The sequence below is a fragment of the Caretta caretta genome, chromosome 6, assembly GCF_965140235.1.
Source record: "Caretta caretta isolate rCarCar2 chromosome 6, rCarCar1.hap1, whole genome shotgun sequence".
NCBI lineage: Eukaryota > Metazoa > Chordata > Testudines > Cheloniidae > Caretta > Caretta caretta.
In genome coordinates this window covers 32091006-32117730 of record NC_134211.1, presented here as the reverse complement: position 1 = coordinate 32117730, position 26725 = coordinate 32091006, and the positions used below count along the sequence as shown (strand labels likewise).

The window sequence follows — 26725 nt, the reverse complement described above, 5'->3', positions numbered from 1 at the left end:
AGCAAATCTATTATTTTGGAAGAAAATTAGGACAAGGCAGTTTTGGGGTGGTAATTGAAGTAACACACAAGGAAACTGGCAAAAAATGGGCAATCAAAAAAGTGAACAGGGAAAAGGTAAATATTATGTAGATCTCTGATTTATTTTAAACCTGTCTTACTTTTCCTTTGATTTTCTATCCAATCTGTTTCTGCAGTATCTCCATGTATCCAAAACTCACATTGCAATCAGTGCATGTATTTACTCTCACTGTTTAGTTGATATTCTCGCTATCTGTTTCTTGTAGTTGAAAGTGAGTCACATCAAGTTTTAACTATTAAAAATGTAATATAAAAATGCAATTTGAGGTTCTTACTCCTACATGAAGTCACAACTAAAGAAAAAGGTTGCCCGATCAGACCCTTAATTATCCAAATCTATTTAGAGAACATTGGGCGTTAAGTGAATACCATTTAAAGTTTATTTCTTTTTTGCTAGAGAATTTTTAAAAATCCTAAATAAAACAAAATATTAGCTTAACTGATTGTAATGATGATTTACATTCAAAAAACTATATGAACATAGTCTGAGAGCTTGCATGCCAAATTTCAGCCAGTAACAGACTTTTTTATGGCTGAATGACAGATCTGGAAAAGGTGCAATACTGTTAAAACTTTAATATTAGCAGCCCCTGTTATTTTGGTGTGACAGGCTACTAGCTGATCCAGATTTAGAGCTATTGTTGTATTACTGCTCATAGTTTTACCATTATCAAATTGCTAAACTGACCATGATTAATTCTCCTTAATTAAGTTACTGTAAACAAGTTAGGAAAATACGGTTCTTATAATCATGTCTTATCATATGACAAGAATAGTAAGCTTGGGTCTGATCATATTTGGATAGGAGACCTCCAAGATGAGTAGGTTGTATTCTTCCATCCAACGTGGTACTAAGCCAAAGCCCAGTGTGGAATAAGAGGTGGTGTTCTGTTTGTTACTTTATAATGAACAAGACAAAAATAATTTGTGTTCATTTGAGATCCCCTTGCAAATGTTCACTGGATTAGAGATGTTAGCTCCAATAAGCTGGCCAGCTTCCAATTTGAGTAATTACGTTTTGTTTATCTGCATTCCCCTGATAGTCTTCTTCATTTTCTGTCTTGAATGTTTGTGTAGCGTTGCTGTGTGTGTTAAACAGTGGTCATGTTCTTTCCATGTTAGGTCAAGTAATTCCTTTTCGTGTCTCTCACACATATGTGACAGGTTTCAGAGTAGCAGCTGTGTTAGTCTGTATCCGCAAAAAGAAAAGGAGGACTTGTGTTAGTCTCTAAGGTGCCACAAGTACTCCTTTTATTTTCACACATATGTGTGTTTTCACATTTTTTCCATCTTAGGGAAAGTAATTACTATTTTCCTTCTCACATGTATGCACATGTGTACACATGCACACAATTTTATGAAGTGCTTCAGAAAGGTTTATGATGGAAAGACTGTATATAAATGTAAGACATTATTAGTTGAAAAAGCTAAACTATAATGGTAGCAACCCCAAAGTACAATAGGCTTTATTTTGTAACTCTTTTTCTAAATGTAAGACATGTTCATTTGTTTAACACAGTCTGTAGATTCCTTTAACAGAAATTGTCTTATGGCATATATATGGTCATATCATGAATATTGTCATGTTCTGTAAAATACATTTTCCATCTAAAATTAAGGCTGGAAGCTCTGCTGTGAAGCTACTTGAACGGGAGGTGAGCATCTTAAAAAGAGTGAACCATGAGCATATAATACATTTAGAAGAGGTGTTTGAGACCCCTAAGGTAAGGGTTCATTAATTGCAATACTCTGAATGCTATTAATACTTAATGAAAGGTGCAGAGATCAGTAGAAGCTTTCTTTTCTTCATTCTGAGGTAATTCCTCTTGCCTTCTTGTACACTTCCCTTTCTTATGGGACATTTCTCCTCACCACTGGTGACTAGAAAATTGTGGAGAAATTTACATTTTAATTTTTCCTAAGTTTTTTCTAGGCTGTTCTAGGCAGTAAATATAAATCCTTCTGCCAGCAGTTGAAAAGATAATCAAAGTCCATGTGTTGTCATTTCCTGTTTAAAGGAATTAGCTTGCTGGCCTTACTTACTTATGTGTCTGTCTCTAATAGGAGCAGACAGCTCTTCTGTTTGGCTAGCATAGATTTGGCCTTGGGTTTTACATTATTTTTCCTTTTGTAAATTCACAACCCAATTCTTTCTTTTCTTTCAGGATTAGCTAGTTTATAGTCTGGTACTGTCATAGTGACATTTATTTTTTGTCTCCTCATGTTTGTTGTAGCACTGTGTGAGGGGGCAGTCCACTGGTTGCAGTGTGTCCCTGCCACTTGTTACAGGCAGAAAACACCCAGCTGGAAGCTAGCTTTCAGTTTTGATTTGTCCCATTTTCTCAGAAATAGCTGGAAGACCAGAGCTTGATGGAAGCTTTTTTGAGAGTGAATTTATGTCTACACTACAAAATTAGGTCAAATTTATAGAAGTCGGTTTTGTAGAAAGCGTTTTTATACAGTCGATTGTGTGTGTCCCCACACAAGTGCTCTCAGTGCATGTAGTTGGCGGAGTGTGTCCACAGTACCGAGGCAACCGTCGACTTCCAGAGCGTTGCACTGTGGGTGGCTATTCCACAGTTCCCGCAGTCTCTGCCACCCATCTGAATTCTGGGTAGAAATCCCAGTACCCGATGGGGCTAAAACATTGTCGTGGGTGGTTCTGGGTACATATCATCAGGCCCCCGTTCCCTCCCTCCCTCCGTGAAAGCAGGGGCAGACAATCGTTTTGCGCCTTTTTTCTTGAGTTACCTGTGCAGACGCCGTACCACGGCAAGCGTGGAGCCCGCTCAGCAAATCGTCACCGTATGTCTCCTGGGTGCTGGCAGACGTGGTACTGCATTGCTACACAGCAGCAGTTAATTGCCTTTTGGCAGCGGACAGTGCAGTATGACTTGTAGCCGTCATCGACGTAGTCCTGGGTGCTCTTTTAATCGGGCGCCTGGGCAAACATGGGAGTGACTCAGCCAGGTCATTTCCCTTTTAAGTTTTGTCTCGTGACGATTCAGTCCTACCGGCAGTGCACTGTCTTTTAACCTCCAGCCAGCAGAAGATGATGGCTAGTCGTCATACTGCACCATCTTCTGCCGAGGACCTAGGATATGATGATGGCTAGCAATCGTACTGCACAGTCTGCTGCCAGCAAGATGTATAAAGATAGATGAAGTGGCTCAAAACAAGAAATAGACCAGATTTGTTTTGTATTCATTTTCTCCTCCTTCTCTCTGTGAAATCAACGGCCTGCCAAACCCAGTTTTGAGTTCTATCCTTGAGGTTTTGAGTTCTATCCTTGAGGGGGCCATTCAGTTTCTCGCAAAGCCACCCCCTTTGTTGATTTTAATTCCCTGTAAGCCAACCCTGTAAGCCATGTCGTCAGTTGCCCCTCCCTCCGTCAGGGCAACGGCAGACAATCGTTCCCCGCCTTTTTTCTGTGCAGACGCCATACCACAGCAAGCATGGAGCCCGCTCAGATCACTTTGGCAATTAGGAGCACATTAAACACAATTGCGCATTATCCAGCAGTATATGCAGCACCGGAACCTGGCAAAGCGATACCGGGCAAGTAGGCGACGTCAGCGCGGTAACGTGAGTGATGAGGACATGGACTTCTCGAAAGTAGGGGCCTTGGCAATGTGGGCATCATGGTGCTAATGGGCCAAGTTCATGCAGTGGAACGCCGATTCTGGGCTCGGGAAACAAGCACAGACTGGTGGGACCGCATAGTGTTGCAGGTCTGGGACGATTCCCAGTGGTTGCGAAACTTTCGCATGCGTAAGGGCACTTTTATGGAACTTTGTGACTTGCTTTCCCCTGCCCTGAGGCACAAGAATACCAAGATGAGAGCAGCCCTCACAGTTGAGAAGCGAATGGCGATAGCCCCGTGGAAGCTTGCAATGCCAGACAGCTACCGGTCAGTCGGGAATCAATTTGGAGTGGGCAAATCTACTGTGGGGGCTGCTGTAATGCAAGTAGCCAACGCAATCAAAGATCTGCTGATATCAAGGGTAGTGACCCTGGGAAATGTGCAGGTCATAGTGGATGACTTTGCTGCAATGGGATTCCCTAACTGTGGTGGGGCCATAGACGGAACCTAGATCCCTATCTTGGCACCGGAGCACCAAGCCGGTGAGTACATAAACCACAAGGGATACTTTTCAATAGTGCTGCAAGCACTGGTGGATCATAAGGGACGTTTCACCAACATCAACGTGGGATGGCCGGGAAAGGTACATGACGCTTGCATCTTCAGGAACTCTGGTCTGTTTCAAAAGCTGCAAGAAAGGACTTTATTCCCAGACCAGAAAATAACCATTGGGGACGATGAAATGCCTATATATATCCTTGGGGACCCAGCCTACCCCTTAATGCCATGGCTCATGAAGCCATACACAGGCAACCTGGACAGTAGTAGGAGCTGTTCAACTTACAGGCTGAGCAAGTGCAGAATGGTGGTAGAATGTGCATTTGGACATTTAAAAGTGCGCTGGCGAAGTTTACTGACTCCGTTAGACCTCAGCGAAACCAATATTCCCACTGTTATTACTGCTCACTGTGCGCTCCATAATATCTGTGAGAGTAAGGGAGAGACGTTTATGGCGGGGTGGGAGGTTGAGGCAAATCGCCTGGCTGCTGGTTTCGCACAGCCAGACACCAGGGCGGTTAGAAGAGCACAGGAGGGCGCGGTGCGCATCAGAGAAGCTTTGAAAACCAGTTTCATGACTGGCCAGGCTACGGTGTGAAAGTTCTGTTTGTTTCTCCATGATGAAACCCCCCGCCCCTTGGTTCACTCTACTTCCCTGTAAGCTAACCACCCTCCCCTCCTCCCTTCAATCACCGCTTGCAGAGGCAATAAAGTCATTGTTGCTTCACATTCATGCATTCTTTATTCATTCATCACACAAAGAGGGGGATAACTACCAAGGTAGCCCAGGAGGGGTGGTGGAGGAGAGAAGCACGGGGAGGGGTGGTGGAGGAGGGAAGGGGAAGGACAAGGCCACACAGCACTTTAAACGTTTAAAACTTATTGAATGCCAGCCTTCTGTTGCTTGGGCAGTCCTCTGGGGTGGAGTGGCCGGGTGGCTGGAGGCCCCCCCACTGCGTTCTTGGGCGTCTGGGTGAGGAGGCTATGGAACTTGGGGAGGAGGGCGGTTGGTTACACAGGGGCTGTAGCAGCAGTCTGTGCTCCTGCTGCCTTTCCTGCAGCTCAACCATATGCTGGAGCATATTGGTTTGATTCTCCAGCAGCCTCAGCATTGAATCCTGCCTCCTCTCATCACACTGCCGCCACATTTGAGCTTCAGCCCTCTCTTCAGCCTGCCACTTACTCTCTTCAGCCCGTCACTTCTCCTCCCGGTCATACTGTGCTTTCCTGCACTCTGACATTGTCTGCCTCCATGCAGTCGTCTGTGCTATGTCAGTGTGGGAGGACACCATGAGCTCAGAGAACATTTAATCACAAGTGCGTTTTTTTCGCCTTCTAATCTTCACTAGCCTCTGAGAAGGAGAAGATCCTGTGATCATTGAAACACATGCAGCTGGTGGAGAAAAAAAAAGAGGCAGTAGTATTTAAAAAGACACATTTTCTAGAACAATGGCTACGCTCTTTCACAGTAAACCTTGCTGTTAACATTACATACACAGCACATGTGCTTTCGTTCCAAGGTCGTATTTTGCCTCCCCCCACCACGTGGCTAGCCCCTCACCCCCCCGGCTAACAGCGGGGAACATTTCTGTTCAGCCACAGGCAAAGAGCCCAGCAGGAACGGGCACCTCTGTATGTCCCCTTAAGAAAAGCACCCTATTTCAACCAGGTGACCATGAATGGTCACTCTCCTGAGGATAACACAGAGAGGTAAAGAACGGATGTTGTTTGAATGCCAGCAAACATACACTGCAATGCTTTGTTCTACAATGATTCCTGAGTACGTGCTACTGACCCGGTGTGGTAAAGTGTCCTACCATGGTGGATGGAATAAGGCTGCCCTCCCCAGAAACCTTTTGCAAAGGCTTTGGGAGTACATCCAGGAGAGCTGCAAATGCCAGGGCAAATTAATCATTAAACATGCTTGCTTTTAAACCATGTATACTGTTTTAAAAGGTACACTCACCAGAGGTCCCTTCTCCACCTGGCGGGTCCAGGCGGCAGCCTTGGGTGGGTCCGGGGGGGACTGCCTCCAGGTTCAGGGTGAGAAACAGTTCCTGGCTGTCGGGAAAACTGGTTTCTCCGCTTGCTTGCTGTGAGCTATCTACAACTTCATCATCATCATCTTCCTCGTCCCCAAAACCTGCTTCTGTGTTGCTGCCATCTCCGTTGAAAGAGTCAAACAACACGGCTGGGGTAGTGGTGGCTGAACCCCCTAAAATGGCATGCAGCTCATCATAAAAGTGGCATATTTGGGGCTCTGACCCGGAGCAGCCGTTTGCCTCTTTGGTTTTCTGGTAGGCTTGCCTCAGCTCCTTCAGTTTCACGCGGCATTGCTTCGGGTCCCTGTTATGGCCTCTGTCCTTCATGCCCTGGGAGATTTTGACAAATGTTTTGGCATTTTGAAAACTGGAACGGAGTTCTGATAGCACGGATTCCTCTCCCCATACAGCGATCAGATCCCGTACCTCCTGTTTGGTCCATGCTGGAGCTCTTTTGCGATTCTGGAACTCCATCGTGGTCACCTCTGCTGATGAGCTCTGCATGGTCACCTCTGCTGATGAGCTCTGGCCAGCATGGCAAGCTGCAGGTGACCATGCAAACAGGAAATTGAAATTCAAAAGTTCGCGGGCATTTTCCTGTCTGCCTGGCCAGTGCATCTAAGTTGAGAGTGCTGTCCAGAGCGGTCACAATAGAGCACTCTGGGATTGCTCCCGGAGGCCAATACCGTCTAATTGCGTCCACAGTACCCCAAATTCGACCCAGCAAGGCCGATTTAAGCACTAATCCACTTGTCAGAGGTGGATTAAGGAAATTGATTTTAAGAGCCCTTTAAATTAAAAAAAAAGGACTTCATCATGTGAACGGGTGCAGGTTTACATCGATTTAACGCTGCTAAATTCTACCTAAACTCCTAGTTTAGACTAGGGCTTAGTGTCATTTTTTTAGTCACTTACTTCACAGTTTGTGAAAGGGGGTTGGTTGTTGCTGCTTTGGACAGCACAAAGCTCAAGGACACTGTAATGATGCCACTGTATGATGTCCATTACAATGGCACAGATCACTTTTGATGAGCTGTAAGTATATCTTTTATCTTTTATTTAATTAGTCAAAGGTTGCTCATGTAATATGTATTTATAGCTTTATTCATAGTCATTAAAGAATATCTTGTTGTGTCTTTTTAGGTTTAACTATGCTTCTATAGGATTCTCTTTTTTAAGAAGTTGACAATATGCTGAATGAAAAGCTCTTAGAACAATCATTAAAATCCATATTTTTTATTTTTGTTGTACAGGTTCTTGAAAATTTGGGAGTTTTAGTTCTCAAAATATTCAGTATTTCTTGTGTTGTGTGTGTGTGTGTATATATATATATATATATATATATACAAGAAAATCACTATTTTGGTTCTTTATTAATGTTAGCGGATGTTCCTTGTAATGGAGCTGTGCGAGGATGGAGAACTTAAAGAAATTCTTCACAGGAAAGGACAATTTACAGAGAATGAGACAAGGCACATAATTCAAAGCCTTGCATCAGCAATAGTGTATCTTCACAAAAAAGGCAAGGATGTTCATTTTATACATTTATTCATTGGCTCTGAATGTCAGTTTTAAGTGATCTCTGTTTATAAATGTTATTTATTTCCTAGAGTACTGGTGTCCCTGTGGCCTAGAAGTGAAGGATCCTACATTAGTGCTTTCCCCCCACTATTTAAACCGTTAACATTTCCTTTTACTTATTTGTTCCAGCACCATCCATCTGACAATAATATGAATTTCTTCTTCTTAAGTCTCAACCACTTTGCATTACAGCATTAACTTATTTCAGCAGCTAAGTAAATAGTCTATTACAGTAGGGAGAAAGAAGCAGACGTGTAGTGCTCTAGATATTCCTTAATTATCTGTCCTCCACTTGGTGGGATGCAGTCAACATCAGCATTTTAATTCACTCCAGGGAAGCATTAAAATCCTCCACAGCCCATGACAGAGTTAACCAATTCAGACAGAAAACTAGAGTTCAGTGTATCCAGTTATTTTTCCCTATATTGTAGGAGTATGAAGATTTGTATTTGAATAACACAGAAAATTGTATTCATCTCTATATTTTGGAATTAGTTGGAGGAATTAGCAGCTCCTCTTTTTCTCCCACCCAGACATATGATTCCTTCTCTGTGGAATGGCCCCTTCTTCAAAGCAAGTATGGCTTTGGTCTTCTCTCTATTTTTGGTGGGCAGAGAAAGGGAAATAAAGAAATCTACAATCCCATCCCCTTTGGTCTGTTGGATATGAGATGAGACTAGACTTATGAAAATATATGCACATTTTGTAAATCTATAATCCACTAGTTTTTTCTATAAGATGTTCACAGGTCTGCTATTGTATAACACAGAGCAATGCAAACTGTTTTTCTTATTACAGATCATCAGGGGGATGGATCCAAATTTGATCCAGATTTGGAATCTTCATATAAAGACTCCTTGAATCAAAGGGCAAATACTCCTTCCTTTTAAGTTTTCAGTAATGGAAAACTAAATGCATTGAAACTGAAACTCATTTGAATGAGTAATTTCCACAAGATAAAAACATTTGTCAGAATATTTTGACTACAAGTGATAAATACATTTTTAGTTTTTGTTCTCTTCCTTGACAGATATTGTTCACAGAGATCTAAAACTGGAAAACATTTTAGTTAAAAGCAGTGAAACTGATGAAGAAAATGAAATGAAATTAAATATAAAGGTAAGACTAGAAAGTGTAGCAACTGTTTGCTTTGAGCAATGGTTTAGATACCCAAATATCAAAGTCAGCCCCCTAGTAATGCCTATTTGTAGCTTTTGAATAGAGCCACTCTATTGTGTTATTAAGAACACTAAGAAACCTGCCCAGCTTAATGCAGATATTGAAATGAATCATTTTGGAAGCTAAGTGCCACTGCTGAAAGATACTTTTTTGCAGGGTCAGATAGCGGTGGTATACCTTTAGGTCAGTTGAAACAAACCTTAAAGAAAGCATACCTTATTAATCTAGATCTACCTTAGGATAGTTCCAAACTCTTAGTAACACTAAGTTAGCAGGAATTCTAAGCTATAATTTTTAAATTGTGTATTGCCTATTTAATGTAAATGTGTTAGTAATTTAGAAAAATTACATCTAGACTAAGCCCTTGATTTAAATATAAATTATATACCATTCTAGACTTTGTTGGATATTACTAAATATATACTAACTAAACACAATTAATGTACCATGTACTTTTATCTATAGATTTTAATTGTAATAATTGGTCCTTGAAGGCTAATAAATCGTATGTGATATACTAGTTGTTCCCCCATTTTAATAGCAGCTGCTGTGTGTTATTACAACCTTGTAGAATTGAAGTGTTGGATTGCTGATCTGCTCCAGTAGATAAAGTTGTATGTTCTATGTTGTGACATATATATCTATATAGAACATACTGCTTTATCTATATCATCTATATCATCAATGGCTATTAGCCAGGATGGGCAGGAATGGTGTCCCTAGCCTCTGTTTGCTAGAAGCTGTGATTGGGTGACAGGGCATGGATCACTTGATGGTAACCTGTCTGTTCATTCCCTTTGGGGCACCTGCCATTGGCCACTGTCAGAGGACAGGATACTGGGCTTGATGGACCTTTGGTCTGACCCAGTATGGCCGTTCTTATGTTCTTATATGTCATACATTGTGTAATACTGATGCTTTTATAAAACGCTTTGGAAAATTCCATGGTGCAAAATCCAGCCAACATGTACCTTGGAGTCCACTTTGCATAACTTATTTTCATTCTGAGAAGCATAAAATTCTGGATCTTGATCTCTCCCGCAGTGTGGGACATGTGGGCTACACCTCTCTTCCTGCAAATACCAGAGGCACTTCAGACTTGTCATGAGTCAGAACACCTATTCTGTTCTTATGCCCAATTCTCTGTCTCCAGCAGTGCAAATAGAGCAGTGATTCAGCCCTCCTGGCTTATCCAGGGTAGTCTTGCTTTTATACCTCAGTTTAGAATTGCACCAAGCAAGATCTTTCTTCTCCTTCTCTCTCGCTCCTCTGTCCCTCAGGGCACTAAGGTTTTGCTAGGCTCCATTTTTTAATGGGGCTATCTGCAGAGATCTTTCCCTCTGTTTACCTTGTCCTCCTCATGGTAGACTAGGTCTGATGGAACAATCTGAAGACCAACGGAGAAGGTGAGAGATTGAGCTGTGGAGATCCTTTCATAGTTAGTGGCAATAGAAGTGGTTGTAGGATAGGGGAGCCACAGAGACCAGGGGAGAACAGCTCCCCTGTTTTCCAGGTATTATGTATATGCAAGTACATGGCTTATAGAAAACCTTGCTCCTCATTTTCCCTTTGTCCTCTCAATCGCAATCTTCCTCTCTCTTTTCCTTCTCTCTTTCTCATCCCCTTCAAAATCAATTACTGCCATTGCTGCCTCTTCCCCCACAAAAGTAATGAATTGCCCCTCACCCCACAAAATCAGTTACAGCTGCTGTCAGCCCCATCATCTTTTTGTGGAACCCTCATGCTGTTGCGCCTGTTTCTGCTGCTTTCCTGAGATTTTTACATGCTTCCTTCAGCCCACTGCCTGAAGTGGGAGGATTGCTGTGATCTGTACTCTGCCCCTACCCATCACCGGAGCTTACAAGACTTGGGAGTATGGATGCTGGGATCTTCACTTCTCTCTCTCTAGCCTTGAGGAATGGTGTCTGCCTGAATCTTCACTATTCCTTTGACACTAGACCAGGGGTCTCAAACTCAATTTACCTTAGGGCCAGTGCCAGTCGTCAAATCCTGCCAGCGGCCCAATAATGTCACTGAAGATGGTGTTCAGAAAAGAAAATGTTTATATTCTATTTTTTATTTTGAATTTCTTAGAAATAATAAAACTGTCATACAACTGTATACAACTCTTCACCTGCCAGAGAGTTTTTAGCGTTTGCCAGACACCTGGCAACGCTTCAGTTCTGTCAGTTTGTTGATGTTCAGCCTCACTGACTGAGCAGCTGAAACCTTCAGGATTGCAGCGAGGTGTGCATCAGATAGTTGTGTTCGGTATTTTGATTTGTTTATATTAATTGTGGGGGGAAAACTGACGCAGCCTCCATGGCTGACTCTGCCTGGCGACTAGTGATGGTATCTCTGTCTCTCCCCCAGCCAATGGGAGCTACGAGGGGGTGGAGGGTAGCGGCACCTGCAGCAGACATTGCCGGCAGTGTGTCTGCCTTCATCTCTCCTCCACGGGCTACAGTGGGGAGGTTCTCAGGCTGCAGATGGCCCACGGACTGGGACTTTGAGACCCCTGCACTAGACGGAGGAGTAACAGCTACAGAAGGAATGTGGAGGCCTACAGCAGTGGTCTCCAAACTGGGGTGTGCGAGATGATCCCAGGGGGTGCACTGCAGCAGGAGTGCCGCCGGATGGCACTCCGCCGGTTTTTTTTCTTCGGCAGCAGCTCTGCACGTCCACGGCTGGTGTTCCCCTCCAGCGGCCCGCCTGCGGTAAGTCTTCCATTCTTCTTCCTTCGGCATCGCGTCTCCGGCAGGTCTTCTGGTCTTCACCCTGGGGTGCGCGAGCCAAAAAGTTTGGAGACCACTGGCCTACAGGAGCAGCCAGGAGACAGATGCTTCTTGGTGAAGGAATAGGTGCTGCTCCGTGTATGGCATATGCCAGCACAAGGCAGAGCCCCATACACCCCTGGATTTAGGGGGAGCCCTGAGTATAAGGGTAGAAACTCCTTTCAATTCCTGTCTACCACAAAGTATGAAAGGAGGGACTCTGCTGGGTAAAACTTCCCAGGGTAAAACTTGGGCCATGGACACCAGGAGAAAGGCCAGACCCAGGAGCAGGACCAATCCCTCCTTCCATTCCAAACTGCAGCTGGACTTGCCTCCATCCAGAAATAGCACTAGAGGGCAGGATATTCCTTCTCAAGCATATGGGTCCTGGCAACTTCAGACATATGAATGCTGGGAATAGGGCAGTATGCTGTGAAGATATGGGCTCTTACACAACCTTGGAGAAAAAGGGAAAACATCAAATCATTCTGAAGGTATTTAATAGCTTTTAGGACTAGGGATAGATGAATCTGTCCCTCAAGACACAAGGTACACAGGAGTCTACACCTGATAGTAAGAAAAAGATCAGGAAGTGTTTGGTCTGTCTGAGTTCTCAAAAGGCTGAACAAGTTGATGGAAGAAGTTGAAATTCAGAATTTAACTTCCAGGATTGCAGCAGACTCCTGAAGGATTCTACTAATATTGGTGGAACTGGCAGGCACTTGTCTGCATATTACCCTCAGGCCTTCTCATTGGCAGTCACCAATACCAATACAAAACATTACCTTTCATTCTGTCTGCATCCCTGAGAGTGTCTATGAAAGAACTGGCAGTGATATTATCCACTGAGGAGTCTAGAAACTTATCCATTGATGGCATACTTGACCGAATGTCAGCACCAGGGACCTCGCGAGAGACTTAGTGTCTCTCCATGCTATGGATAAACAAGTTTGTAATATGAAGAATTCTCTAATCCACTCTTGGAAGATTGTCAATCTGGGGGTTGAGAGAAACACAAGGAGAGCCGGTCTTCCCTATGCGATTCAGCAACATTCAAGCACTAATATTTAAGGTGATTCAGAGCCAAGAGTCATCAAGGCATCTTTACATGCATCTTTTAAAGTCTTGCATGGAGATTCCTATATGGATATGAATGCATGAGAGGGCTTCAGAGATTAATTTTAGAGGTCTAGAATCTTTGTCTACAAGAGATGCAAAGGAAAGTAAAGATACCAACCAGAGTGATGCAGTCCCCCAATTGATGGGCTTTTCCACATGAAGCCCATATAATGTAAGATTCTTCCTTCACAATCCAGATACTAGTTCATTCATCCTTTAGAAAACACTTTGAGCTTTATCTTTAATTCTCCACAGTCTCATTCTTGGACAGACAGTTGCTCCAGGTGGTGATCCTGTAGTAGATAAATACTGCTAATTTTAGGGAAGAAAGAACCTTCTTTCTGTCCTACATACCTTCTCCCTGTAATTTTCCCTACTCTTCTCTATATCCCAAATGTCTCCCATTAGGGGAGAGGTCAGGATCCAGAATGGAAAACAATTTGTTACCAGATGTTTTCCTTTCTGATACTCACCTATCCCACTTGGGTTATTTTTGTGATGGCCTCTCCTTGGGTTCCTGTGTATAACTATCACAGTTGTATAGGGGCTTACTGTCAGGCATTTTACATCTATCGACTAGTAGAAATTCAGCATTTTAGTTCACCTTGGAAGTGCTTGTTTTCACGGATCCTAGCAAGTGCCCCATCCTGGCCACCCATTGCTCTGAGGGGAGTCCAAGCCTGTATGCTCTGGATTCCCAGGGGTGTTTTACGATTTTTGAGCCTGAATAGAGTTCAGCCACTGCCCCACTCTAGGGGTCCTTATGCACTGCAGAGCCATTGGTCATTATCTTTGAAAACTCATGGCGATCCGGGGAAGTCCCAGACGACTGGAAAAAGGCTAATGTAGTGCCCATCTTTAAAAGTGTGGGTAACAGCTTCTTCTTCTTCTTTTTTTAAACCTACTCACACTCATCAGTTTCATATAGAATAAACCTCTAATTTGGTTTTTAAACACTAGCTAACTAACTAACTGTAATGATGCTGGTTCTGGCGGGACCCAACTGAGAGTGCCAATTCAGAACAAATTGCTTAAAGCAGGGCAGTTACAGCCCAAGGCTGGGGTTTTTCCCACCTCTAAGGCAAACCAAACCAGCCAAACAGAGCAGACTTTGGTCTCACCCCGCTGGCTAACCACAAGTCACACAAGCAATTCCCTTAGACACTCCAGTTTCCCAGTATCTCCACCAATGCCATTTGTTATGGGGACAAGTGGTTATGAAAACCAATACCCAGTAAAAGCAAAAAAGTTCTCTCGATCCCAAAGGATCAAGCCCCAGACCCAGGTCAATATACAAATCAGATCTTACTCACAAATCACGCTGTTGCCAATCCTTTAGAATCTAAAATCTAAAGGTTTATTCATAAAAGGAAAGAAATATAGATGAGAGCTAGAATTGGTTAAATGGAATCAGTTACATACAGTAATGGCAAAGTTCTTGGTTCAGGCTTGCAGCAGTGATAGAATAAACTGCAGGTTCAAATCAAGTCTCTGGAAGTACATCCGCAGCTGCGATGGGTCATCAGTCCTTTGTGTAGAGCTTCAGTTTGTAGCAAAGTTCCTCCAGAGGTAAGAAGCAGGATTGAAGACAAGATGGAGGAGCTGCAGCAGCTTTTTATATTCTCTTGCCATGTGGTCGGTCTTTCTTTGTCTCAAAGACAAGCTGTCCATCACATGGCACTGAAAAACCTCAGAGTTCTGTCCATAGGCAGGTCCCTGCACACCTTGCTGAGTCATAAGGCAAGTCTGCCTTCTCGCAATGGATCAGTTGTATAGCTGATGGTCCTTAATGGGCCATCAAGCAGGCTAGGCAGAGCTGACATCAACTTGTCTGGAGTGTTCCCCAGAAGCATAGCACAGGTTTGAAATACAAACAGTATAGAGCCAATATTCATAACTTTAACTATAAAAATGATACACATATAGACAGCTTAATCATAACCAGCAAACCATAACCTTGTCTTAGACACCTCATTCGACCCCCTTTATACAAGTTTTGGTGCCACTACAGGATTTTGGTTGCAACAATGATCTATACGGTCCCAGCTCATGTCAATAACGTCACATTAACTAACTAATGAAAAAGGTGTTTGGGGTTTTTCCAGACCAATTTTTCCAGTGTCTGTCATTTCTTGGTTCAAGGAAGGTGCTGGGATCCCACTCTGGATCAGAGCAGCAGAACATTACCCACAGAACTGCCTGTAATAATTATTTTTCCACCCCCTGCCGTTTTTTTGTTAAAGAGCCAGCCTGTAAGGTTAAGGGAGCCACCAGTGATTTAATAGGTAGGCACAAACACATAGAGTACAGTGCAGAATGTGTTAAGCAAAGCAGAGTGCAGTGGACCCAAGCTGCTGACCAGCCAAGCAACTGTTTCTGAAGAGCTGCCGAAGAGCCTTCACCCTCTTTTCTCTGGTTCAGGCAGCTGAATAATGCTTTCAACAGCTCCTCTCCCCTGCTGCTGCTTGCTCCCTCTCAACTTTCCTACTGCTGTGCAAGGAACATGCAATCATTGCAAGAAGTGGGCCCACATGGGAGCATGCTCTAGTCACTGATAGAGTAAGGAGTTGTTTTCTGCAGCAGTCCAAACTCTGTGTGATTCTTAATAAACAGCTCTCTCATTTTCCAGACATTTTGGTTTTGCTTCTCTTGACTTTCCTTCCTGACTTCTGGCCCTCTCCCTACTTCCCCGCACCATGGACTATATCTGATTGTTGCCTCTACTATCTGTAGTAGATTTTAGGTGAGCCTCCCAGCCTACCGTATCAACATGGAAAGCAAAATGATTAACAGGAATTTGCCCATTATCCTTGGTGTCCTTATCTTTTTTGATGACCTCTGGGTCTAAGGTTATCTTGAATATCAGGAAAAACCTTTTAAATATCTTATGCTTAGATAGTGGAACAGGTTGCCTAGCAAGGTAGTTATGGAACAAACATTAGCAGTGTTTGATACAAAGTAACAGACATGTACGAAAGGAATGGGGTAGAGTCAGTGTTTTCCCCAAGAATTGAAATTAGGGGGTGTGTTCAAATTTACGGGGCGGGGCGGGGGTCAGGGTCGATGCGGGGTGAGACCATGAGGGTGAAGGTGGGCTGTATGGCACCATAATAAAAACTGAAAAATGTTTCATGACCATTTTATTAGATTTTAAAATCATCACACAAATTAAAGTTGGCTACTCAAGCCTTCTGTGAAGCACTACATCTACATCCTTCTTGGTTTCTTGTTATAATTTTGCACAACTCTGTTAATGAACTTCTTGAATGCAATGCATTCATCTTTGGTGGCTTCTCGTGTGTCCAGTATTTCTGTTCCTTCAATTGATATGCTCATTAGTTCATTCACATGATCAGGCAGAAGGCGACTTCTTTCAAAACACAAAATTCTATTCAATGATGAAAAAGAATGTTCAACTGTAGCTGTTGTGACTGGGAGTAGCAAGAGATGAATTCCTACTTCTTTCAGCCCAGGAAACATAGCATAAAGATCAGGTCGAGCCACTAGTGATGGTAAAAAAGAAGTTGAAGTCAAATCTTCATTCATTCATCATATGATATTCCATTCTGTGTTCAAACTCTCTATTCTGTCCTGAGCACGTGGCAGCCCCATTGCTGGTAGTGCCTCACTCCACTCAACTGTCGGTGTTTTATAAGACTGGGATCTGTAATCGCTATGTAGAGGTTGAGTAGAATGTAGAAGTCGCTGTTGTAGATTTTTAAGAATCAAGTCTGTGTACTTTTTCAGTTGTCTTAACAAACACTTCTTGTCCTCTTCACTGAAGGATTCAATATAAATGCCTTCATTAGTCAACTTCTGGACTGAAGTCTTTGCTTTTTACAGTACTTTTTCAATGGATAGCTCTCTGACTGATCCAAATGTAGCTTCTGTTGCTGGACAAAGATCTACTACTGTTGTAGCAGATGCCTGGATGGCATTGTTTAATGACCCAAGTGGTTTCAACAGTAGACTTACAAGAGAGAGAATGGCAGTAGTCTTCTCTGTATGTAGTAGCAAAAGTAATCCACCAGCCTCACTACTTAGCTCCATCCCATCTTGGTAGATACTTTCCAAAGCCAGTAATAATGGCTGGAGTAATTTTAAGACAACAGCCAAGGATCGCTCATGAGAAAGCTAGAGGGTTTTCCCAGGTTGGACTAATTTGAACTTCAGTCTCAGTGTATCTTCTATATTTTCCAAGATATTCAGTCTTTCTGGACTCTTGCTGAAAAAAGAATATAATGAAGACATTAAATTTATAGCTTTTTAAATGTTTTTTGAAGAGTCTACAGCTCGTACTAGCGCCAGTTGGAGTAGATGGCCTCTGCAGTGTGTATAGGAGAGATTAGGGTTACACTTTTCTCTGAGCAAAGCTTGTGCTCCACCATGTCTTCCAGAGAAGTTTGCAGCTCCATCAAGTGCACAAGCAGCCATCTCTTTGGGGTCCCATTGACAAGCATTTAACTCTTCTAAGATGTGGGTTGTCACAGATGCAGTCAATCTGTCTTCTATAACTCGAACATCTAGAAATGCATCTACTGGCCTACCACTGACATCAAGATAACATACACAATTACTTAATACTTGATGACCATTTGCATTGGTGCATTCATCAGCCATATATGCAATTATTTGAATGTGAAGAGAGAGTTCGTCACTTTTTCAACTGTTGAATCTTTCACTGTTGCACCACATGCGTCTAGCCAGTCAGCTGAGTATCTTGCAGAAAGACAGTGAGCATTTGCTGGTCTTGTTCGGAACCAGTGTTCAACTTCAAGATGAACAAGTGACAATGCCCTTAACATTGGCCTCCAGTTTGCAGTGCGTGTCACCTCTTCCTTAAATAGACAGTAGGAGGCCACGGCCATGTTTGTTCGCATGAACTGTGTTGTGTCTCCAGCATTCTAACAGCCTCATGAACACTCAACGGCGTTGTCCTGGGTCAGAGGAGACTCAGAGCTCAGCGCTGCTTTCACATGAGTTCACCTCCCAGGTGGGGGGCAAGAAGGCACCTTGCTCGTTCCTCCAGCTGCTCACTGTTCGCTCTGGCCACTGTTATTCGTTGTGCCACCGTTCACTCCATCGCTCTGTTGCCAATGGCCCTGCGCCATCACCTTCTGGTGCCACCTGCCATTGTGACCTCTGCGAGTTGGTCTCTTGAGGTTCCACCTGGCTCTCAGGGATTTCAGCTGAGCTCTCAGTGGGGGAACCTCACTGCTAGTGCAGACTGGGCCTTCTCTTCCATAGAAACCCTGTCCCACAGCAGGTCTAAGCACTTAGACCTGATTATCAGTGATTTCAGCTGTAGTGGTCACTTAACAGAACAAAAGACTGTCTGTGGAGCCTAATCAGCTTTGTCTTTAAACAGGGGAGAGGGGCAGGTCAAATACTACTTGAGGCTCAGGCAGACCATCAAGCAAAACACCTGCCCCCACCCTTTTTCTTGATGCCCTCAATCAGCACAGGGTAAGTACAGTTCTCCTGCCCTTTACTCATACAATAAGAATAACAACATTTCTTTACCATCTGCATTCAAATGATTTGTAACCCAACCCCAGCTAAAATCTATCACTTGGGCAACACAGCTCTATTTGCTGGATACCTAGGTAGATTAGGTGTGAATGTAAATACACTCTTGTCCTGAAGCCTTTCCCCCCAGCACCCAGCTCATCACTAGCTGTCAGGGAGAGCTCATTTAAACTTTGCTTATAAATCATAATTTGAAATTATTAGGTTGGCCAACAATCACCGAAATGAATGCACTGACATTGTTATAAAAAACAACAGCTGTATAAGGAAGCTAGTCTATGTTCATACTTTTCAAATCTATTATACTTTTTTTCAGATACACATATTTTATGATACACTTTATATGCTTTTAAAGTGTGTATTAATGTTTCAATTTCAATTCAAATTTCCAAACAATTGCTAAATTGGCAAAACTGCATGTAACTAGTTCACAAACCTGTGGCAGGGAGGTGTTGGGGAAATTCAGGGGGGGTAAGCACCCCCATTGGGGAGGTGTAGGGAAATCCCTGGATAGAGTCCTTCCTACTTGAGGTAGGAGATTGAGTGGGATGATTTGAGAGAGGTCCAGTCAAACTCCGTTCTCTCTGACTACAGCCATTTTGCTACAAACAATAAACTCTAAGCTGGACAGAAGAACTTCAGCTTCATGTCTGTATGGATAGTTTCCTTACTGTGTTGTTTTCTGTAGGTGACTGATTTTGGTTTAGCTGTACAGAAAGCAGGTGGCAGTGAAAGCATGTTTCAGTCTACATGTGGGACTCCTACCTACATGGGTAAGTTCAGCACTTCATACAGTTTATGAATGTTTGTTTTATTCTTATTACATGAAGAAATGCAATATAACTCTTCGTGTTCTTTCTTGCTCACAAATAGCCATGGAGAGGTGCTACTTCTTAGCTCCTTTTGTCAGGAGCTTCCCCCTCCCTTAAAGGAATTGGCATACCAGATCAGGCCAATGATCTGTCTAGTCTGATATCCTGTCTCTGATAATAGTCTTTACCATATGCTTCAGTGGGAGGTGCCAGTAACTATAATGGATAATAATAATAATAGTGGAGGAGTTTCTTTCTAACCCTTGCAGTTATAGTGACCAACTTTGTGTCCTTGAAGCATGAGGCTTTATATTCCTTATAAACTTCGTATCCTATCTTGTGTAAATGTGGATGTTCACAGTATCCATATTGTTTAATTCACTTTTTTTAATCCTACTAAGTTCTTGGCCTCTCCGGTAGCAGTGGATTCCACAGACTAGAAATGCATTTTGTTGAATTTTTGCTCCCAGTATAACAAGGATAACACAGCTGTTGAATACTAACAAAGTACATGACTGTTGTTTGTTCAGATGTCCTTCCTCTCTCCAGTCAGCCGGAGAGCAGGCTAGAAAGGTCTAAGGTCTTGCAGCGAGAGCTCACACTGTGGATCTAAGGGAAAGAGGCATCGACCCATTCCCCACCTCCCAAAAAGCAGAATCCCAACCCTTACTCAGGCCTTCGGCATGCTCCGAATTAAAGGTCCTAACTAGAAACAGGAAACTTGCGCTTCTCAAATTTCACATACATCACCATCTCGCCCGCCCCCAAACCTCCCTCAGATAAAATGGGAGGACATGGAGACCCTAGTCTTCCTAAACTTTGCAAAGGGAAAAAGAGGTACAAAGGGTTTAAACACTGAGGCTATGTCTACACTTCAGCTGCTACAGCAGCACTGAAGCTGTACCGCCGTAGCGCTTGGCTGTCGACACTCACTACAATGTAGAGAAGGGTTCTCCTGTTGCTGTAGTTAATCTGTCTCCCCAAGAGGCGCTAGCTAGGTCAACGGAAGAATTCTCTGTCAACTTAGCGCTGTCTACACTGGGACTTAGGTCAACATAACTGTGTTCACCAATGTGTACATTGCTCACACCCCTGAGTGTTATAACTGGTTTGATTTACCTTTTTAATGTAGATGTGACATAATATTGCTTCACATAGGAACTGCCATATGTGTGGTTCTTTCTCTGACAGTGACTGGTATCTGATGCTTCGGAAGAAGTTGAACCAAATATTGAAGTTGGTAATTATGGAGTAACCTGCCCATAGATCAAATTTGTTAAAACTCCCTTCCTCCTCCCAAATCAGTTAGTAGATGTCTTATGACCTTCTAAACTTTTTTTTTTTATCTTGTATATTATGGATGTCCTCATCATCCAGTATCTAATTGTGTTTCAAATCCTACTGAGCTCTTTGCCTCAATGATACATTTAGGCAATGAGTTTCACAGATTGACTAGCTGACTGTGGATTCGCAAAAAGAAAAGGAGTACTTGTGGCACCTTAGAGACTAACCAATTTATTTGAGCATGAGCTTTCGTGAGCTACAGCTCACTTCATTGGATGCATACCGTGGAAACTGCAGCAGACATTATATACACAAAGAGATCATGAAACAATACCTCCTCCCACCCCACTGTCCTGCTGGTAATAGCTTATCTAAAGTGATCGTGAAGTTGGGCCATTTCCAGCACAAATCCAAGTTTTCTCACCCTCCACCCCCCCCACACACAAACTCACTCTCCTGCTGGTAATAGCCCATCCAGTGACAACTCTCTTCACAATGTGCATGATAATCAAGGTGGGCCATTTCCTGCACAAATCCAGGTTCTCTCACCCCCTCACCCCCCTCCAAAAACCACACACACAAACTCACTATCCTGCTGGTCCTCTACAGCAAACAGGGAAAGATTAAGAATGAGCTCTCAAAAATGGATACTCTCATAAAAAACCAACCTTCCACACAAACTTCCTCGTGGCTGGATTTTACTAAAACTAGACAAGCCATTTACAACGCACACTTTGCTTCTCTACAAAAGAAAAAGGACACTAAACTTTCTAAACTACTACATGCTACAAGGGGCCACAGCAATGGCTCCCTCAACCTACCTAGCAATATTGTTAATCTATCCAACTATACTCTCAGCCCAGCAGAAGCAGCTGTCCTATCTCGGGGCCTCTCCTTCTGCCCCTCCACCCCCACGAACATGATACAGTTCTGTGGTGACCTAGAATCCTATTTTCGACGTCTCCGACTCAAGGAATATTTCCAAAATACCTCTGAACAACATACTAATCCACAGAGGCCTCCCTACCAACACTATAAAAAGAAGGATTCTAGGTGGACTCCTCCTGAAGGTCGAAACAGCAGACTGGACTTCTACATAGAGTGCTTCCGCCGACGTGCACGGGCTGAAATTGTGGAAAAGCAGCTTCACTTGCCCCATAACCTCAGCCATGCGGAACGCAATGCCATCCACAGCCTCAGAAACAACTCTGACATCATAATCAAAAAGGCTGACAAAGGAGGTGCTGTTGTCATCATGAATAGGTCGGAATATGAACAAGAGGCTGCTCAGCAGCTCTCCAACACCGGTTTCTACAAGCCATTACCCTATGATCCCACTGAGAGTTACCAAAAGGAACTACAGCATTTGCTCAAGAAACTTCCTGAAAAAGCACAAGATCAAATCCGCACAGACACACCCCTGGAACCTCGACCTGGGATATTCTATCTACTACCCAAGATCCATAAACCTGGAAATCCTGGGCGCCCCATCATCTCAGGCATTGGCACCCTGACAACAGGATTGTCTGGCTATGTAGACTCCCTCCTCAGGCCCTACGCTACCAGCACTCCCAGCTACCTTCGAGACACCACTGACTTGCTGAGGAAACTTCAATCCATCGGTGATCTTCCTGATAACACCATCCTGGCCACTATGGATGTAGAAGCCCTCTACACCAACATTCCACACAAAGATGGACTACAAGCCGTCAAGAACACTATCCCCGATAATGTCACGGCTAACCTGGTGGCTGAACTTTGTGACTTTGTCCTTACCCATAACTGTTTTACATTTGGGGACAATGTATACCTTCAAATCAGCAGCACTGCTATGGGTACCCGCATGGCCCCATAGTATGTCAACATTTTTATGGCTGATTTAGAACAACGCTTCCTCAGCTCTCGTCCCCTAAAGCCCCTACTCGCGCTATATTGATGACATCTTCATCATCTGGACCCATGGAAAAGAAGCCCTTGAGGAATTCCACCATGATTTCAACAACTTCCATACCACCATCAACCTTAGCCTGGTCCAGTCCACACAAGAGATCCACTTCCTGGACACTACAGTGCTAATAAACAATGATCACATAAACACCACCCTATACCGGAAACCTTTCACCCTGACCACACCACACGATCCATCGTCTACAGCCAAGCTCTGCGATACAACCGCATTTGCTCCAACCCCTCAGACAGAGACAAACACCTACAAGATCTCTGTCAAGCTTTCTTACAACTACAATACCCACCTGCAGAAGTGAAGAAACAGATTGATAGAGCCAGAAGAGTTCCCAGAAGTCACCTACTAAAGGACAGGCCTAACAAAGAAAATAACAGAACGCCACTAGCCATCACCTTCAGCCCCCAACTAAAACCCCTCCAACGCATTATTTAGGATCTACAACCTATCTTAAAGGATGACCCAACACTCTCACAAATCTTGGGAGACAGGCCAGTCCTTGCCTATAGACAGCCCCGCAACCTGAAGCAAATACTCACCAACAACCACATACCACACAACAGAACCACTAACCCAGGAACTTATCCTTGCAAGAAAGCCCGTTGCCAACTGTGCCCACATATCTATTCAGGGGACACCATCACAGGGCCTAATAACATCAGCCACGCTATCAGAGGCTCATTCACCTGCACATCCACCAATGTGATATATGCCATCATGTGCCAGCAATGCCCCTCTGCCATTTACATTGGTCAAACTGGACAGTCTCTACGTAAAAGAATAAATGGACACAAATCAGATGTCAAGAATTATAACATTCATAAACCAGTCGGAGAACACTTCAATCTCTCTGGTCATGCAATCACAGACATGAAGGTCGCTATCTTAAAACAAAAAAACTTCAAATCCAGACTCCAGCGAGAAACTGCTGAATTGGAATTCATTTGCAAATTGGATACTATTAATTTAGGCTTAAATAGAGACTGGGAGTGGCTAAGTCATTATGCAAGGTAGCCTATTTCCCCTTGTTTTTTCCTACCCCCCCCCCAGACGTTCTGGTTAAACTTCGATTTAAACTTGGAGAGTGGTCAGTTTGGATGAGCTATTGCCAGCAGGAGAGTGAGTTTGTGTGTGTCCGTGTGTCCCCCGGAAAAAAAAAAGGGGGGGGGTGAGAGAGCCTGGATTTGTGCTGGACATGGCCCACCTTGATTATCATGCACATTGTAGGGAGAGTGGTCACTTTGGATGAGCTATTACCAGCAGGATAGTGAGTTTGTGTGTGTGGTTTTTGGAGGGGGAGGAGGGGGGTGAGAGAACCTTGATTTGTGCAGGAAATGGCCCACCTTGATTATCATGCACATTGTGTAGAGAGTTGTCACTTTGGATGGGCTATTACCAGCAGGAGAGTGAGTTTGTGTGTGGGGGGGTGGAGGGTGAGAAAACCTGGATTTATGCTGGAAATGGCCCAACTTGATGATCACTTTAGATAAGCTATTACCAGCAGGACAGTGGGATGGGAGGAGGTATTGTTTCATGATCTCTGTGTGTATATAATGTCTGCTGCAGTTTCCACGGTATGCATCCGATGAAGTGAGCTGTAGCTCACGAAAGCTCATGCTCAAATAAATTGGTTAGTCTCTAAGGTGCCACAAGTACTCCTTTTCTTTTTGCGAATACAGATTAAAACTGCTGTTACTCTGAAACCTGACTGTGGATTGTTTAACAAAGTAAAAACAGATCTCCTTCTGGGAAAGATAATGAAGAATAAAAAATTTAGCCCCACAGGCATGTCAGCCTCCAAAAAAATGCTACTGTATCTCGAAATATTTTTAAAAGGAGGGTTCTGTGTAGAATGAAATTACTTTGTGATCAGTAGCTAACCTTTATAGCTAATCTAGAAATAGCTGTTCTTCCTAGTCAGCGTGTGTAACAAGTACAAGCTAGGCACTTAAAAATGCTTTGGGCCACATCCTCTGGTGATGTCATTTCATTGCCTTTATTGGAGTTACACCAGCGAAGAATCTGGTCCTCCGTATTTTCTTCTTTTGGAGACATGAAACTGTATGAATTCTCCAGCTCTCGCACTTCACAATGGAACCATCTTTTCCCCTTCTTTTAATAGATTAGATTAATGCTAGTATAAAATATTCTTAAAATATAATACGTTAGCTAATATCTTAAGGATGAGATGATAGTTTGATTTGTAGCTTTTGATAAATTTGGCAAATACCAACAATGGGATTACTTCTTTAAACGTTTTGTCTACCAGTTTTGATATTATGACAGTATTTTAAAGTACATTCTGTAGCTTGATATCTTCAAAGCAAGGGGCAAATGCTTTGAAAAGGAGACTTTAAATGACAACAGAATGTTAAATAGTATGTTAAAATGTTATTGAGGTTGAGATAGTTAATCAGACTTTGTTGAGATGGTGGGAGAACACCTACTAAGACAGCCACTGTCAATTTGCTCCAGTGCTGCGTATGTTGGGGTAGTGATCCATGAAGCATTTAGCTTTCTCTTTCTCTCTGGGGCAAAACATGTCATTTTCATTGATTCTGGGAACAAGGACTTCAAGTCTTGCAGTGAGCTCATGACCTTCAGTCCCATAATGTAGTAGATAAACCATCACCAATTTGGCCCCCCAGAGCAGCATTTTTTTTTTAACATACGGCTGTATCAACATAAAAATGATTAGTGAATAGATGAGTGTGTGCATTTTGTAATGTAGTACACATAGAAATAAAGATACAAACCTATTTGAGTGTTCAAAAACATTTTTATTTTCAGGATTGTTAATTTTTAAAAATTCTGTACACTGTACAGAGTATATGTTAGACAATAGGTGTTACCAAAAGCCCTTATGCTGTATGAAGAAAAAGTGCATATTCTTGCATATTACACTTACTTTTCAGAAAGGAAAAATATTTATGTGGTATCATGCTGTACTTTAAATCAGTGTTTTATAAATAATGTTTTAACAATTTACGACTTGAAAAACAATACCACATTTAGTTACACAGTTAATGTCACAATGTCACAATCCTGTTAGAAGCTAAATGATAAAAGTGAGGACACATCAACATGAATTGTTAAGGCCTGTACATTATTCATTTAAACATCTGCTGTTGGTTCTTTTTTTCATGGGGGAATAAATTATACCACATCAGCACATTCTTCATGCTTTGTGTTTAAGCATTGAAAAGTAATTTTTTCTATTATTAATATTATTTTTTCTGCTTGGTTGGTAGCCCCAGAAGTTATCAGTGCCCATGACTATAGCCAACAGTGTGACGTTTGGAGCATAGGCGTCATTATGTACATGCTGTAAGTAGTTTGTAAAATCAATATAAATGTACTGTCCCTTTATAATAAAACTGCTTATGAATTTTCATTAAAATAAAAAAAGTAAACTTGTGTGCAAAGAGGTTTTAGACTGGAGATCTTTGAGATAATAACCTATATGAAATATATTACAAATGAATGTCCCAAAAAGAGAGCTAAAAGTATGCTCAGATTTTGAAGAATACAGTTTATAGTCCTGAAATAACATCTGATTACAGAACATTGCATTGTCATTCTAAAAAATTAAACTAAGGATTTAGGTGTTGTCTTTTTAACATGCTGGCCTGAGGGAATTGGCTATTGACTTGCAAATTATAGGGTAAATCCTCAAATGGAATGCACAACCCAAGGAAAAAAGCTGCATACCCAGGGAAATGTGCAGGGAAAGGTGCAGGGCTTGTCTAAATGGTGCTGCAGTGCAGACTAGAGGGGTGTGAATTGTAGAATGTTCGAATGTGTCATGCTCTAGCTGCCTTGTGTAGATCCTGCTGGCATGAGCTAAAAGATACCTAATGCATGTTAATGTAATCCTGTCTGAAATGTGACTACATCAGTGCGAACTAGATACCTTTTAGTTGGCATCAGCACAGTCTGCATGGGATAGTTAGAGCATGACACATTAGAGCGTTCTACATTTCACACCCTGCTGTTTTGCACTGCAGCACCTTTTCTCCAGTTTATAGTAGCTAGCAGGCAGTTATGGTGTGCAACGGCTGCAGAGTCTCTCTGCACAGGTTGTCTGTCCTCATGTAGCAGTAATGAAGAAATTCCACTTCATTCTGGGCCTTACATGTCTGTCTGAAAAGATGCTGGATTTAACTTTGTGATTTACCTTGATGCTATCAAAGCATGCTGTTGTAGGAGGGACTGTGTGCA

At 42.8% G+C, this 26725-nt stretch overlaps 1 protein-coding gene across 9 annotated transcripts in view; it reads left to right on the top strand.

The window, feature by feature from the left end:
- STK33 (serine/threonine kinase 33) overlaps positions 1-26725 on the top strand; it is a 98878-nt gene that overhangs the window by 52621 nt on the left and 19532 nt on the right. For all 9 annotated transcript variants that reach the window (XM_048854319.2, XM_048854324.2, XM_048854323.2 and 6 more), the window contains 6 exons: positions 3-116; positions 1700-1804; positions 7647-7785; positions 8875-8963; positions 19134-19218; positions 25756-25831. In XM_048854319.2, coding sequence (XP_048710276.1) covers positions 3-116; positions 1700-1804; positions 7647-7785; positions 8875-8963; positions 19134-19218; positions 25756-25831 — 608 coding nt within the window. The remainder of the gene's footprint in view (positions 1-2; positions 117-1699; positions 1805-7646; positions 7786-8874; positions 8964-19133; positions 19219-25755; positions 25832-26725) is intronic.